General features: G+C 37.2%; 2 protein-coding genes across 8 annotated transcripts in view; one reads left to right on the top strand and one right to left on the bottom strand.

The window, feature by feature from the left end:
• The window catches only part of Zfyve26 (zinc finger FYVE-type containing 26), a 59,080-nt gene extending 49,439 nt beyond the window's left edge, over positions 1-9,641 (bottom strand). For 2 of the 3 annotated variants that reach the window (XR_009228355.1, XM_046461142.2), the window contains exons 1-5: positions 9,553-9,641; positions 8,805-9,081; positions 7,151-7,229; positions 2,424-2,513; positions 343-865 (exon numbers count right to left, since the gene is read on the bottom strand). Coding sequence is in view for 2 of the 3 variants with exons in the window: in XM_046461142.2 (XP_046317098.1) it covers positions 343-865; positions 2,424-2,513; positions 7,151-7,229; positions 8,805-8,998 (886 nt within the window). In the remaining variant the exon portion in view is untranslated. The remainder of the gene's footprint in view (positions 1-342; positions 866-2,423; positions 2,514-7,150; positions 7,230-8,804; positions 9,082-9,552) is intronic. The other variant, XM_058584545.1, reaches the window with a different exon arrangement.
• Positions 9,642-10,768: 1,127 nt separating this feature from the next.
• Positions 10,769-17,281, top strand: part of Rad51b (RAD51 paralog B) — a 573,606-nt gene continuing 567,093 nt past the window's right edge. For 3 of the 5 annotated variants that reach the window (XR_009228352.1, XM_058584544.1, XM_046461479.2), the window contains exons 1-3: positions 10,769-10,899; positions 13,892-14,005; positions 15,488-15,601. Coding sequence is in view for 4 of the 5 variants with exons in the window: in XM_058584544.1 (XP_058440527.1) it covers positions 13,922-14,005; positions 15,488-15,601 (198 nt within the window). In the remaining variant the exon portion in view is untranslated. Of the gene's footprint in view, positions 10,968-10,989; positions 11,314-13,891; positions 14,006-15,487; positions 15,602-17,281 lie in introns of those variants that run through there. The other 2 variants (XM_046461480.2, XM_046461477.2) reach the window with 2 other exon arrangements.

The raw sequence follows: 17,281 nt of genomic DNA, 5'->3' as shown, positions 1-17,281 counted from the left end.
TTTGAAAAACCAACTGATGTGAGAGCTAGTTCTTTTAAAAATGTAAACCAGGTTTTTTACACTTTATCTTAAAGATAAGCTTTACTTATTTTAGTAGCTTCTGCAAAACTTTCCTGCTATTGCTAATACTCCCTCCCCACATCACCTCTGTACTAACACTAGAAAATCTGTGCTTTCACACACACACACACACACACACACACGAACACCTTATCTATTCTTTCTTTGCCTCTCCTGTTAGATGTCTTGAACAATAAGCAAGGCACTAGTCTAGGGAAACTTCAGAGAGGTTGGACATATCAACATTACCAAAACACAATGAAAAGCAACAAAGGAACACACCTTTTCCAGAGGTTGTAGCTCTTGATGACTTTTCTATGACCTTCTCTGCATAGGTCTGGCTGTAGAGGGACAGCAGGCCCTGTCGAGATTTGTGTAGCAAGCACCCCAGCAGCCGCTCCTCTCGCAGGGGACTCCCCTCAGTCCAGCAGGCCTCTAGCAGTTCCTCACACAGGACACGCAACTCAAGCCCTGGTGGCTCTATAGGGCAACGCAGAGCCTGCAGGGCCCTATAGATGGCATCAACTACTTCAGGGGACCCAGAGTCCTGGCCCTGAAGAGACTGCAGTGCTTTTCGAATGAGGTCCACCAGGTCCTTCTGCAGAAGTGGGTGATAGAGGCTGGTGCTATCATCATTGCCCAGCAGGAGCTCCAACAGGGCCTGTGCTGGCCGGGGAGCCCGTCTCAGAAGATCCCAGAGCACAGAGACAGCTTCGGAGCTCAGTCGAGGGGTCGAGTTCTCGCCTCTCAGACTTCTCTCAGACACAGGGCCTATTGCATCTTGTGCTAAGGTCTCATAAAGCTCCTAAATAGAGGATGAAGAGAGGGATGGGCGTGGTCATGTCTAAAATATTATCATTTATATGTCTTGATGGTTTAGTAGCAGTAGCAAATACTTCTGTAGGAATTACTTTGTGCCAGATTCTGTTCTAGGCCCTTTAAACACAAGAACAAAATTAATCCTTACAATAATCTGAAGAAGAAAACACTACTATTACCCCCATTTTATAAATAAAGAGATTGAGGCTAAGAGAGATTAACTCAATTCCCCAAGGCTTCCATGCTCAAGCTAGCCCCAACCCACTGCTTCCAAAAAGTGTGTACTGGTAACTTAAATCGGGGACTGCAAATTCATAGAACAGATAGGTAAGATATTATGCCCATCTAAAGGTATTTGAATTTACTTTGTATAGTCCAGTCTTCCTTTTATAAAACCTTTCTTCTATAGTTTGAAGGTATTCTTTGAAAGCTCATGTATTGGAAACTTTACCCCATTAGGCTTAGATAATATTAGTGGTTTTATAAGAAGAGGGAGAGAGACTTGAGCTAGCACAATAATTCTGTCTCACCTTGTGATGCCTTCTACCATTTTGTGATGCAGCAGGAAGGATTTCAAGAGATGCTGAGCAGATGCCAGTGCCATGCTCTTCTTCCCAGCACACAGAACCACAAACTAAACAAACCTCTATTTTTTATAAATTATCCAGTCTGTGTATTCAGTTACAGAAGTAGAAAAGAGACTAAGACACTTTTAAAATATTTTCAATCCACACAATTTCAATGTAATTAAAAATTAGTACCATATGGAGACTAAATTGTCTCATGGGTATTAGTCTTTCCTCCCCAACCAGACCATTAGCCCTCAAAAGCAAGACTCTAGTTAGCCTGTTTGTAGAGTAAGGTGGAGGGAGAAAAGGAGGATACGAAGTAGGTTATTTCTCACACTTCAGGCACGTGCCTATAAATGGTGTTTTTGCAATGCCTGTTCATTAAGTGAGATGATGAGTCTTTGACCCAGTACAAGTGAAAGTCCCCACTTTAAGAGTACTTGCTTAACATGCAAAACCCTGGGGTTGATCCCCAATACCAGAAAAAGGAAAGAAAGAAAAAAAAAATAAGTAAAGAGCTTCAGAACATACACCAAACATGTATGTGGTAATTCATACATACTACATAGTTAATACTTAGAATACTGAATTCCCAGAAGGTTGTTGTGAGGAATTATTGTAACACATTCAGTGTACCTGCTATAGAAGATATTTACCAAATATTAGTTCCTCTCTCTTCATATTTGTTATCATCTACTGGTCAAAATTTCAAATATCTTAGCTTAAATCCATGTTATTTATTCCTTCTATGTGAAAAAATCGATCCCAAGCTATAGTTAGTACCTCTGGAGAATCTACCTCAAAGGATTCTAATATTAGAAAAGTTTGCCTTCTTAACCTCCCCTCACAGGGGCTTCTACCTTGTCTTCCCTGAGAATAAGGTGCAGCTAACATCTTGGAGACATTTTTTCTGATGGGTCTCTGAAAGTTGGGCTTGTTTAGAGACAGCACAGATGGCCTTAGGCTCTTTCTCACCTTGAGGATGTCCTCTGGAATGTCACCTTGGAGGTCTTCAGACAAAAAAAGAAACTCAAGCTTTCTCCGGATGATGGCAGGGAGTAACTTCTAGAAGGAAGTATAGAGATTAGGCATATGCTTTTTTAAACAAATATTAAAATAAGAAATTCTGAAACAAATTTTTAATAATATTTTAATATTAAACAAATATTAAGGGCTGGAGTTGTAGCTCAGTGGTAAAGTGCTTGCCTTGCATGCATGAGGCACTGGATTCAATCCTCAGCACCACATAAAAATAAATAAAATAAAGATATTGTGTCCATCTACAACTAAAAAAAAAAATAAAAAAACCCCAAAACTCAAATATTAAAATAAGAAATATTAAAATTATTTCTCTCCAGTTAGTTTCATTTCTGCTGCTTCTCTAAAATAAAGTATTTTTAACCACTAAATTGAATATGTTTTCAGATAACTTTCTTATAAACCAAGACAGTTAAACTTGGACAAATTCCTCTCTTAAAAACTAATGATAAAGCCTATACGGATTGGCTTTAAATTCCAAGGTTTGTTCCTTTCGTATGACTTTCTTTTCTTTTCTTTTTTCTTTTTTTAAATCACTTGAGCTCTTTTCCCAATAATCTCCCTTGCTATGTCCAAAACACCCTGTCATGGGTAAGTTTGGGTGGGTATGGCCCACATAATCTTCTTTTAGTCCAAATCCCTGTTTCTGGTATTTATTATACTCAATATTAGGTGGAGAAGAAAGTAAAGGGGGAAGGGATCTAATGTTTATTCATAATTATTATTATGGTGTTTTGTATATCACATTTTTAAAAATTTCATTTAATTTCCAAACCAAACTTGTTGCAAATAGTTATATATTTTTACAGATAATCTTTATAGAGATGAAGTAGTTGGGAGTATTTTCAAATTATTCCAAACATGAAAAGGAAAAAGTGAATCATAAATAAATAAATATACATGCATTATATGTATACATATACACGTTTGTTATATATATATATAAATTTATACATATATATCATCTCTCTCTCTCTCTCTCTCTCTCTCTATATATATATATATATATATATATATATATATATATATAATACACACACACACACACATTTTTTCTTTTGTGGTGCCATGGATTGAACCCACAGCTTCCTGAAGGTTGGGTTAGTACTCTACCACTGAGCCACATTCCCCAGCCCAAAAGATAACTTTTGTTTTTGTTTCTTTGAGACAGGGTCTCACTATGTGGCCTTGAATTCCTGAGTTCAAGTGATCCTCCTGCCTCAACCTCCCAAGAGCCCGGGACTACAGGTATGTGCAATCATGCCGGCTGATCCCAATGTTTGTTAATGAGCCCATGCCATCAGCAATGTCCAATGTATGAATAGAGAGGAAGCCTATGACCCTTTCTATATTTGCTTGTTTCACAATAATTTCCCAACACCTGCTCCTGAAAACTCAAAATAGAGTCTTTTGTTTTTCTAGAAACAAAAATAAGAGCCTGGGACTAATTCTGCAAACAATGAATTAGAGACATTCATAAATCAGGACTCTGATTAAAGCTTCCCAAAGATGAGTTTTACTGGAAGGCAGGAAGCACCTGTAGGAGTGTGTGTGTGTGTGTGTGTATGTGTATGAGAAGTGGTTAGAACACAAGAGGACACTTTCTCCTTTCATGTGCCATTTATCACATCAAAGGCTAGCATGATCTAATGTGTTCATAGTCCAAAATCTTATTACTTCTCACCATACTCTTTCCTAACATGTACCAATTCCATATGAATGCTTGTATAATGCTCAACATTGGAAGTTCATGCTGAGAAGCTGAATAGTGTTTCTTTTGAGAAGTGGAAAAAACAGATAAGATATCTAAGACAACAAGTCCTTAATATTCTGGTTAACATTTTAAGTCTTTATTTAGAATTCTAAAGAATGATTAGCTTATATTTATTTTATTGGTGAATTTACTTTAAGCATATGCAGGACCATAAATGACTAATATTTCTAAAACAGCCAAGAAGTTGCTCACTGTTTCTAAGCACAGATTTCCTTACAATAAAAGCAACGTATGCTCAATGTTGGTGAAAATTAGAGTATACAAATATGAAAACTAAAAAACTATATATGTTATAAATATATAAAAAAATCTAATCTTCCTAATGGAGGAGAACTTCTATGTTGTGGTCTAAGAGCACTCAGGTCATTTTCTATGCATGTATTTAAGCATGTATACCACACATACTTTTTTCTAAACTGCTTTTATTCACTTGGAGAATATAAACATTCATGTCACTGAAAATCGTATTCCATGTAATTTTCAATAGTGGCATAGTATTTTACATATAAATATACTTCATTTATTAACCAGTCCTGTACTATGGAAAGGGGAGTGGTTTCTAGTTTTCCTGTATTAGAAGCTGTATAGCAGTGAACATCTGCACAGTTAAATCTTTGTACATATCTAGATATACGTAGAGATAACTCCCTGCATGATAAAGAGATAGAAGACAAAGGTGAATGAAGAAAAGGAAAAACAATCATTGCTTCGTTTAACAATTGCAAAGGAAGCTTTTTGGCAGATGGTGGGATCATTGAAAAGAACAGATAGCCAGCACATTCTTAGAAGATGAAGGCACTTTCAGGAAAACAACTGCCTTGTTGAACTACTCTAAGAATGCATTTGAAATATTGGGCCTTATATAAAGTTTTAAAATTCTGAGCAACAAAAACATTCTCATGACTATTTAAATAAGCAAGTCATCAGAGCTTTAAAGACCAAATGATCTGTGCTGTTGGAAGAAACAAGAACCACTCTTGGTCTGCACCTAACAAGCCAGGGAAGTGAACAAAAGTATTCTCACAAACATTTAAATTAAACGAGTTACCAGAGCTATATAGACTAAATGATCTGTGATGTTAAAAACAAAACAAAACAAAACAAAAAAACCAAACAAACCCAAGGAGCCAGAGAATTGAAATCCACTGCCTGATATAGCTGAGCAACTATCTAGAAAATAAGTGACCAATCAGGCATCAAGTAAGCAAACAGCTTCCACTGAGAGATAAATTCATTTGGTTTGACAAATTTCATGTCTGTACTAGAGATCCTTCATCAGTCATAAGATTTTTTTTTCTTTAAGATATTACTGCAGCTATGATATTTCTACTTTATTTCTTTATTGCATATGTAATTTTTATTTTTTAATTAATTTTTAATTTTATATGACAGCAGAATGCATTACAATTCTTATTACACATACAGAGCACAATTTTTCATACCTCTGGTTGTATACAAAGTATATTCACACCAATTCATGTCTTCGTACATGTAGTTTGGATAATAATGTCCATCACATTCTACCATCATTTCTAACCCCATGCACCTTCCCTTTCCCTCCTATCCCTCTGCTCTATCTAGAATTCATCTCATAGTGGGGTAGGGAGAGGCAGCATGGGAGGATATTTCTACTTTAGTTCAAGTTTTTTTCTTTTAATTCTAACTCTTAATTATCCAGTATCATCATTTTTCAGTCTTTTCTCTCTCTTCTCCCTTCCTGCTACCTTTCTGTCTTTTCTCTTTAGTAGGCAGTTTGCCAACACCTGGGTAAGCGATACATTTAGATCAGCAATTTGTTACTTTCTGACAGCTATGTGAAGGATAAATGTTCCATTAAAGACAAAATTAATCCTCATGACTGAGGGAGTAAAAATAAGAAAAATTAGGCTAAATGACAGACATTTCAAAAACAGAAGTTCTCACTTTTAACTCCATGTAGGCCAAAAAATAATGTTAAAGTATGAAAAGCAAAGGATTAGGAGTCAGATCTTGGTTTCAGCTCCAGTTCTGTCAATTAACTATATGGTATGTCAAAGGTTCCTCACTTAAGTCAACCAATCCCTTCTTTTTTCTTTTTTTCCTTTCCTGTCCTTTCTTTTTGAGATGGGGTTTTGCTGCCACGCCCTTTAGTTCCTAGACTCAAGCAATCATTCTACCTCAGCCTCTTTAGTGGCTGGGACTGGCTGGGACTACTTGAATGTACCACCTTGCCTGCCTCCTCACTTAAATCTTAAATTTTCTGGTTCAATATGAAATTGATTCACAGAAATTCCTTCAATGGATCTCTATCTCTAATAATAAGCTCTTCTAAAAGAGATTTTGGAAGATTTCCTTAAAAAAAAAAAAAAAAAAGAAAGCACTATCTTATCAGTTTTCTTTCACTATTAATTTGCTATATTTTTATATTTAGTTAAATTTTAATTCAATTCTTATGCATTATTAAATTACTAACAGGGCTTACATCCATAGATTTCACTGTTTTAGACTAGTGAAAAGATTTTTAGTATAAAAACCAATTTTCAGCTCAGCTCATTCTCTAATACTTGAATGCTGAATAGATCCAAATGTATGGGTTCTTATTTTATTTGCTATCTTGACACTTTAACTGAGTTTTGCCAAGTTCTCTTTAAGCAGAAGACTCATAGTGGTATTTAAAAAAAATGGCATCATCATTGGCTTTTATATGCCAATGTATGTTAGTGAATTAATGAAGGAATTTAGATAAGGAGACAGCAATAACAGTTTAAACAACTCTCACTGATAATACTGAGAGAGATTATGACCACTTTTATAATAAAGGAAGTAACAAATAGACGGAAAATCCCATAACTACTTCTAAGTTCTTCTCAGTGAATGCCTTCGGAGAAAATTTAAATGTAAATTTTCTTACCTTTTCCTGGGCCAACCATTTTTCTAGTACTAGTAGCCAGAGCCAGGCTAATCTTTGAGGGCTGATGTCCTGCTCACATCTGAATAAAGTGAAAAGAAAAATTTTGTAAAACAGAGTTTCTACTGACCCTTTCTCTTTTTGTAATCCAAAATTTAGTTTTTAATAAATCAGAAAGTCCATTTAAGCCTGAACAGGAAAGTCCTAATAAAATTTTTCAGTTATATATAGTAGCTCAATAAAACATAAACCCTAGAATAGAGCTGGCAGCTTCCTTGAAAGTCTCTAACCAACCTCTACCTCTTTACCCAATCTTTTTTATTTTTATTTTTTGAGACAGGGTCTTGCTACATTATTCAGGCTAGTGTCCAATTCCTGGGCTGGGCCCAAGAGAGTCTCCCGAGTGTCTGGGATGAAAGGCATTCTTCACTATGGCCAACTTAATCTTATTTATTTATTTATTTGGTACTGGGGATTGAACCCAGGGGTGCTTTACCACTGAGCTACAACCCCATCCCATTTTATTTTTAATTTTAAGACAGGGTCTTGCTATGTTGCTTAGGGCCTCGCTAGGTTGTTTAGGAAATTGCTAAATTACTGAGGCTGGCCTCCAATTTGTGATCCGCCTATTTCAGCCTCCTGAGTTGCTGGGATTATAGATGTGTGACACTGTGCCCAGTGAGTTAGTCTTACTTTTAAATATAATATTACAGAGAAAATTGCAACAGCTAATTCTATCTAAAGTATATTCTTAAACATAAACAATTAATCAAATATAAAAGAAAAAAGGAAGTTCATAAAAATTTATTTTTAATTATATGCAAAAGAGTTTTAGGAATTCATAAGCCTTTCTTTGAAATTAGTAATGCAGACAATAACCAGCTAGATCCTAAACAAATAGAGGAAGAAAAGGATCATTTGTTTCTCTATTCTTTATGTGCTAATACAATACTTCAATACTGTAAATAATGGTTAAAGTAAGGACAAGCCAAGGAAAGACAAAAACAGTACATTTCATTCCTATACCACTAGTAATAGCACCATCAGGCAGAACTTCATTAAAAATCTAGGATGGAGACAAGGAAGGGTTATAGTGCAAATAAAAAGAGGTGAGGAAATTCTTTTGCAGTGATGCAATAGTTCTGTATCTTTATTACTATGGGATAATATGGATAATATTGCATAGAATTACCAATAACAAATGAATACAGACTTAAAAAATGGTGAAAACCAAATCAGGTTTTAGTGAACAGTAATATACCAGTGTCAATTTCCAGGTTTTGATATTGTACTATAGTTATATGAGATGGCACAATTAGTGGAAACTGGGAAAAACTACACCAAAATCTAGACTAGAGCAGGATTTGCTTTTCGGAGGTAAAGAAAATACTTTTTAATGCACATATGCCAAGAAATGGTGGTTTAAGGCACAATTTGGTGGCCAGGCTTAAATCCAGTTCTAGATCATAACCCCAAACCAATGGACTATATTGGTAAAAGTAATGGGCATATATTAGGAAAATTTCAGAGTATGTGAAATATACTGTGCTCTGCTAATTCTTAGAAGATAGTCGAATGGACCACATTAACCAAAGCCCACATATTGAACCATATGTCTTCTATCCTGAAATTCCCTGTCAAAAAGGGAGATCCTTACCTCAGCAGATCTGGACACAGCACCAGTGCCCGAAGTATGTCTTCCACCCTCTTTGGGATATCCCCGTGCCCCTCGTGTAGCTGATGTACACATGCCTGTGCCAGCTCCCATTCTCCCCTCCGCAGGCACTCACAGAAAAACCCCAAAAGCTGTTTCAAGGTAGCAGTTTCTTCTTCTCCAAATGGATGATTCATTTTCCCAGCACAGAGTGCAGGGAGATAGACAGAGATGAGTTAGGCGGAACACATCCTCAATTTTCTCATTCGTGGAGCACCTCCTAGGAACAACGTACCACAGTGAGAAGAAACGGAACTCTATTTAAACCAGCAACTACTGGCCCGACTAGGAAAGGCGGGAATTACTCTCCTTATTAAGTTTAATTTGATGTTACCATCTCTTTTTAAGACCTACCACGTTCTCCAAAGTGTGGATACCAATGAAGATCCTATATTTAATAATATTAACCATCGTATTAGCCCGGAGTCCGACCCATAACTTGACTTCCATATTCTCTCTTAAACACTGTGCCAGTCCGGCTCCAAATCCCCAGATGGTCGCCGCGGCAAGGATGAAAAATTAAGCAGGAATTCCCCTCGTTTGAGCCTTCAATTAAGCCAGAGGATTGAAGACCAGGAGACGAAAGCCTGAAGTGGAGGGCTAGCGGGGGAAGGGGCGTGAGGGAGGCAGGGACACTTACTACTCGGGTCTTGGAGAGCGCCCTGCTTTCTCCCTGGCGCCTTGTACTCACCTGCTCCCCGCGCCCAAAGCAAAAGAGCTTCCAGCGCAGCCATATTTGGGACGAGTCAGGTGACAGATCCTCTGTGAACAGAGGCGGTGTGGGCGGTGACGACGGCTGACAGTGCATTCCTATTGGCTCAGTGGAGGGAGGACGTAAATTTAGTGCCATGTTTGAGTCACGTGATGCCATCTCACCAGTAGCGAAAGCTCGGAAAGAGTTAATTCAGCTGGCTTGGCTAGGGACCAGCCCCTCTCAATTACAGCTCCTCCTCTCAACACTTTCAATTCTGCCTTCGGTGGAGCAGGTGGCAGGAACAATTGATATTCCTCTATTTTTTTCCCCTGCTCTTCATAGCATTGGAAGTCAACACTTGTTTAGTGCTAACCAGTGACAATGCTTTGCTAGACTCTAGGGATACCAGGGCTATTCTCCATTATTATTCAACTTGGGCTCTCTTATAATCCCAGAGCTCTGTGGTCTGAATTTTCATATTCTTCTGCTTCACTCCATTTATTTATTTCCTCATTTTCTCAGCAACCGTTAATTGAACAATGTGCCAGGTCCATTTCCCTCGAATGAGGCAAGATACCTCTTCTCAAAGGAGGGATGCAGGACAATAATTAGGTTACAGTGGTCTAAATTATAAAATCGAGGTATGCATGGAGGAGTTGCACAGGGGAGAGCAAAGAACGAACAAAGGCTTTTTGCGAATAATACTCTGAAATCAAGTCTTAATGGTATATTAGATTTCCTCACTGTGACTGCATTTACACAAACCTTCTGTTTGCTTTCTTTTGTGTTTGTTTTCAGCTAGAGACCCATGGGTTTCCCCAATGTGTGTTTTTCAGTTCGAGCAATTTCAATAAGCAGTTCCCAAACTATTTTTGAAAAGGGCAAATTAAACACAAGATCCTCTTCTAAAAACTCTCTGTGATGAGCAGATTGATATCTATCCCCCAGAAAACATGCCTCTCTCGTACATTAAACAATTTTTAAATGTTATAGTGCATGAAAGAAAATAGAAAACTCCAAGCAAGGTTTCCTTTGCTTCACACTCTCTTGGTGATGTTCCTACACCGGATTTTGAGGATCACTATAATGAGAAATTGACTCTGATTCGTAGCTCATACATAGATTTAGGTATCAGAACTACAATTCCCAGTAATCATCGGAGCCACCTGGGCTTGTGCTTGCCTCTGATTGGATAAATAGCCATGATGACGACCAACCAGCGCTGCGGTTGTTGTTCTGCGGCGCTTTCCGCGGGGAACTGTGTGAAGAGTGGGGGAATCTTTGAAAGTTGGAAGCTGCACACTTGGAACTGGAAAGTTTCTTGTGGAGAACAGTTGTAGGGAAGTGGGTATTTTCATTATTTCCGGTTCCCTTCCTGAGCCCGTGGATATTGCTGTCCGGGTGGATGCTGGGTAGGGCTCTTGACGGGAATCCCGCTTCAGGTCCGGTGGCCTTTGCGGGGATGGGGTGGGGGGATGCTTGGAAGGTGCCCTTTGTGGGAGAAAGCTTTTTCCTCCCGTAACGTTTTCATCTCCCCTCTCCCAGGCGCACACATACCATCACCACTTAAGACAGATCGGGGTCTAGGGAATCCTGTCGTTAGGGGAAGTTCAGGGACGGTCTCACTTCAGGTGGTGTTGAAGAGCTTGGAATAATAGACTCGTTCCTGGATTCGGAGGCGGGCTCCACCAATGGTTTAGGTGTTTGACTTGCGCGTTTCTCAACTTCGTGTCTCAATAGCCTTATCTGTAAAATGAGGTAAAACATCCAAATTTCAGATAGTATTGTTACTTCACAGTTTTCATTAAACGTCTAACTGGATTTTTCTTGGTGGCGGAGTGGAAAGAGCTCAATTTTCGGGGTTTAAGTTTCTCTCCTCGCCTCCAAAACGCATAGATGGGCACACACGTACGCAGCAGGAAGAAACAAAGATGCCTTAATAATATTATGAAACAAATATGTACAAAGTATGATGGAAATGTTGGAGAGGAAGAGTCCTACTCTGGGGAAGCCCTTGTGGAGGGAAGTCAGGGAGGCTAGAGGGTGCTTGAGTAACCTACCAAGAAACGTTTTGGCTGGAGAGCAGGTTAGATGATGTTTGCTGAATGAACCGAGCGCTGTGTGCCAGCCACAACCTAAGTCTTTTAACCCCTTGCTGCTATCCTATGAAGTTGATATTAAAGTTACCTCAGTTTTACAGATGAGGTAGCCAATATACTGGCAGGTAAGTAACTTTTTCCAGGAAGGACAGGATATGAGCCTTGCAATTTGATGTGTGAATGAACGTACAGGACCCACCTTTAAAGTTTTAAAAATATGATCCTAAGAAGTATGGAATTTATTCTGTGGCCTGATGTGCCTGTGGGATGTTTTAATGGATAAAAGTAAGTTTTTAGAAAACTGGCAAGACTGTGACACTGACCTAACTTTTTCAGGCCCATTGGCGATTTTTTCCGATCAGCTCCCATAGCACTTAAATAGCAACACTTACTGCATGACTGTGGTTATTTGTGTATACGTACATCTCTTTGCATTTCTCCACTGTGTGTACCCAAAAGGGAGGAAATCTATCTGAATGATTCTTCTGTCCCAGAGTTCAGCAGAGTTTGTACTTAAGAAGTGTCTGTGGAAGGAACAAATTGAATGGAATGTTTTTTATTTCTTTGTTTTTGTTTTTGGTAAAATGGGGAGTGACCAAAAACAGTATGCAGTAGTCCAGGCCTTGTTAAAACAAAGTTAGCAGATTGGTTATTATTAAAAATCTCTGTAGTTTGGGGGTTACTTTTTTGGTGGTTGTTCTATTTTTGACCCACTGAATTTATCAGTCTAAATGGTATTATTGCCTGGAACTACCTGATCTGAAAAGATACTAAACAATAATCTAGCAGGTAGATGTCACTTTGTAAACTTTCTATTGAGGAAAACAAATCAATACTAAGAAATTCCCATTAGAAAATGAGGATCATATATTTTATCTTTGTGGAATGTGTTCCAAAATATTACTGATAATTATATTGCTTTTTTTCCCTGGAGCAATGATGAGTTCCTATTTCTACTCTTTTCAGAGAATGCTTTGCCACCTCAGGTGAGGTACACAGCCTTTCCTTTGTATGCATTATTATTGTTAGGGAAGTCATAATGATTCTGTTCTAGCTCTCCAAAAACAAACATTTCATGAGCCTCATTTGCTCTCAGCAAGGTATAACAAGAATGAAATTTAATTGCATTGATATTATAAGCAGCTGTTATAATAAAGAACAATTTTGATTTATAGATAATAACCATAATAAATCTCATTTGATTCTGGTTTGTTCTGGCTCCTAGAAAAAAGGAAGGTTTAATATGATTCTGGACTTGCAGTAGGGTGTAATGATTAAGAAGATAGGTTTCAGTCCGGTACAGTGGCGCATGCCTGTAATCCCAGTGGCTCAGAAGGCTGAGGCAGGAGGATCACAAGTTCAAAGCCAGCCTCAGCAAAAGTGAGGCACTTAGCAATTCAGTGAGACCCTGTCTCTAAGTAAAATACAAAATAGGGCTGGGGATGTGGCTCAGTGGTCGAGTGCCCCTGAGTTCAGCCCCCCCCCCCCCACACACACACAAAGAAGATAGGCCTCAGAGTCAGATTGCTGGGTTCTGAATCCACCATTTACTTTTTTTAAAAAATATTTTTATTAGTTATTGATGGACCTTTATTTATTTATTTGCTTATATGTGGTGCTGAGAATCAAACGTAGTGCATCACACATGCTAGGCAAGCGCTCTACCACTGAGCCACAACTCCAGCCCTATCATTTACTTTTTCTGTTAGCAGACATTTCCAGTTTAGTTTTCTCATATGTAAAAGAGGGTCCAATAATCTACTTTCCTTTTAGGCCTTTTGAAAATGTTATATGTGATAATTAAGGTAAAGCTTTTGGAACAGTGCCTGGCATAAAGGAGGTACTCAATAAATTTAGCTGTTATTGTTATAGTGCAATAAAAATAAAGACTTCTAGGGGTGCTGTTTGGATATATGCCTTGAATTAATTACATATCCAAATAAACTATAAATATCCTGACAATCTTAAGATGCTATATAATTATGAAATATATAACAATATTTATGGAATAAATATCAAAGAATTGTGTGAAATGCACATTCTGAGGTTGTCTTGTTTTGTGTGTTGAATAAATAGGTGTTTCCTCCTCTTTAAAGCCATCATTTTTTCTTTCTTAATCAATTACATATCACGTTTCATTTTGCACATGGAGAAACTTGAAAAAATTTTTATTTTATAAAGTGTTTTGGAAAGCCCATCCACTATCATGTATATTATTTTCTGATGTTCTTTTCAAGGTTCTTCTTTTCTTTGCTGGATCTGGAAGCATGGGTAGCAAGAAACTAAGACGAGTGGGTTTAACTCAAGAGCTGTGTGACCGTCTGAGCAGACATCAGATTGTTACCTGTCAGGTAAAACTTAATAGTTAATTTTTTTTCGTTAAGAGATTTTATGCCCAATTAACTTTAAGTAAATATACTTTAATAATTCTTTTTTCTTTAATGGCTAATCACCTTAGCCATGATCCTTTGTTTTATTTTAAATTTTTTTAAGTTGTAGATGGACACAATGCCTCTATTTAATTTATTTATTTTTATGTGGTGCTGAGGATTGAACCCAGCGCCTCACTCGTGCTAGGCAAGCACTCCACCTCTGAGTCAAAACCCCAGTCCACTTTGATAATTCTTAAACCTGGAACATAAAAACTTAGGTTTGCCCCCACATCTTTCCCCCCCATCCCCCCAAAAAAAAGTTGAATGATGGTGCTTTTCCATAAGCCACTTAGGTTGCATTTCCAAATGTAATTTCATTTACTGAAATTTAATATTTTTGCATTTTAGGGGATGTAAGGTGAAATATACTCATACCATTTATTTGGGGCTGTACAGAAATTTTTATCTACTTTTTGTAGTTACATAAGAAATTCTACTCAAATTAGGAGATGGTATTCAACATGGGAAATTTCTCTTGGAAGAGAAATTAATAGTTACAACTAATTTTTAGTACTATTATTAATGAAGGCTGAGAAATACATAGAGCAAATATTGCATTTTTAATAAGCACTGTAATGAAATAATTTCCTTTCAGGAGGGGGGAAAAAGTTTATTGATTTATTTTAGGATTTTATCCTTAACAAGATAGATATCAGAGCATACTTGATTCTTTTTGAATCAGTTGGTATGTTAAGTGCATCTGTGGTTCCTCCATTATACATTTAATAATCCTCTTGTTCATATTTCAGAATGCTCTAAAAAGTATGAAATTTAACATTCCACATTCAGCTCTATTTTCTCTCAATTATCAAATACTTTATCTGAGTAAACTTTAAATTAGAAATAAACACCTTTTATTTTTTCAGTACTTAGGATCAAATTTGGGGCCACATGCATGCTAGGCAAGTGCTCTGCCACTGAAGTGTACCCCCAAAAATACATTGCAACCTGACATTTTCGGGGTGCATACAAATATGCACCAGATTCTTTCTGGTATAGGCCCAGATTCTTTCTGGTACAAGTGCAGTGTTCATATAAACCTGAATTGGATGCTACTGCTATGTAATGTTGCCTGGTATGTCTTCTGATATATGCTGATTGAACTAATAATTAGAATATAAGATTATGTCATCATATTTTTAGTTAAGGCATGTTTAGGGGAAAAATACAATAAAAAAATGCATAGGGCTGGGGTGTGGTTCAGTGGTAGAGCATTTGCCTAGCATGTGTGAGGCCCTAGGTTCAATCCCTAGCACAGCAAAGAAGAAAGAATGCATAAATCTTTGATCTGCAAATAATTACATTTTTATCTACATATGGGCAATGTCAATTGAAAATTTCCTTTTATTCCAATATCCTTGTTTCACATTTGTGTTTAAAATATTCTCTTTGTCTCTTTAGGACTTTTTATGTCTTTCCCCACTGGAACTTATGAAGGTAACTGGCCTGAGTTACCGAGGTGTCCATGAACTTCTGCGTATGGTCAGCAGGGCCTGTGCCCCACAAATGCAAACGGTATCATCTATTTTTTGATTTGATTATGCAATGATTCTTTGTCTCATTTAAAATTTTTTTTTGGATGAAGCAAAAGTAGAGATGAGTACTTCAGAAGTATCAAGTATCTTACCATAATGTTAGTCCTCTAATGAGAATACATGTGAAAAATTTATGAGGTTTATAAAATCATACGAGACAATTCCTAAATGTAGGAATTAGGGAGCAACAGGAAGTTTTCTTTTTTCTGCAGCTAATAGTGGTATTTCAAAAGGTCATCTTTATTTGTCATTTATTTGGGTAAGATTTGAGGACTTTGTGGTTAAATTATAACATACTCAATTTTTGAATGTCCTTTTTTCTCTGTCATACTTAACTTTTACCATCATTACATACTCCATATCATAAAATACATATACTTGCTTATTAACTGAACAAATAATGTCCAAAATGTTATCCTTACTCTTGGGAAAAGCTGAAGTTCTTTATAATAAGCCCTCATCAAAATGTACTTTTTTTTTTTTTTTTAATGCTTTTTGTTTTGTAACTGTAGCTTTTCAGAATGTAGATTTTGAACACAGTGGAAAGATCTTGTTTTCTCAGAACAAGAGTTGCCTAAAAGTCGGTTCTGTTTGCAGATGTATTTATTTGTATGGATTGCAATTTATTTACCTTATCTATTATCTTATTTTGAAATTTGGTAACCATTCAATAAAGTAGGGTACAATTTCCTAAAAAAGGAAAGAAAGCTGGAATGTTAGTTTCATTTGAAACTTCTAAAAACAATGAGTTATCTGAACTACAGATATTTTCCTTAGTTCACATTTAGCTTGTGACCTAAGGACCTTACAGATGGGATAGTCCGAAGGAGAATTAGAATCAGAATTAGAAATCAGAATTAGGTACTAGTCTTGGTTTATCAATGATTTCATTGCTTTGAACAGCTCTGTTAGCTTTCTATGGCTGTGACAAAGTATCTGACATAAACATATAAGGAGGAAAGGTTCATTTAGGCTCATGGTTTCAGGGGTTTCAGTCCAAGATTAGTTGGTTCTTTTGTTTTTAGGCCTTTTTCCAGGCAGAACATTATGGTGGGGAGTGTGTGATAGAGCAGAGCTGCTCACCTCCTGGTGGCTGGAAAGCAAAGAGACAAAATGTCCTAACATCCCCTTCAGTGAATGGCAAGCCTGCAGTGACCCAGCTTCCTTTAGTAGGGCTTACCTCCCAGAGGTTCCACTACTTCTGAATAGCTCCACAGTCTGGTGACCCAGCCTTTAGCAGATGGGCCCTTGGGGAACATTTATGTTCCATACCACAAGCTGTCTTTGTTTTATATGAGAAGGTAGAAAGTTTTAAAAAGTACATGTTGATTTTGTGACTAAATTCAAATTAAGTTGTTACTATATTCAAAGTTATAAAGAACCAGGGAAACCTTTTAATTTGACTTCTGTCATTTTAAATGGTAAATATCTAAGGCTTTGCACACTGTAATCCCAGTGGCTTGGAAGGCTGAGGCAGAAGGATCTCAAGTTCAAGCCCAGCCTCAGTAACTTAGTGAGACCCTATCTCAAAATAAAAAATAAAAAGGACTGGAGATGTGGCTCAGTGGTCAAGTACCCCTGTGTACCAAAAAAAAAAAAAAAAGTACATACACACACATGTGTATGCACCCATGGCTAATTTCTAACTAAGGAGTTAAAT

This window comes from Marmota monax, unplaced genomic scaffold, assembly GCF_021218885.2.
Source record: "Marmota monax isolate L192 unplaced genomic scaffold, Marmota_monax_Labrador192_F-V1.1 WCK01_AAM20220418_F8-fsc00001, whole genome shotgun sequence".
Taxonomy (NCBI): domain Eukaryota; kingdom Metazoa; phylum Chordata; class Mammalia; order Rodentia; family Sciuridae; genus Marmota; species Marmota monax.
This window is presented reverse-complemented; position numbering and strand designations above follow the sequence as displayed.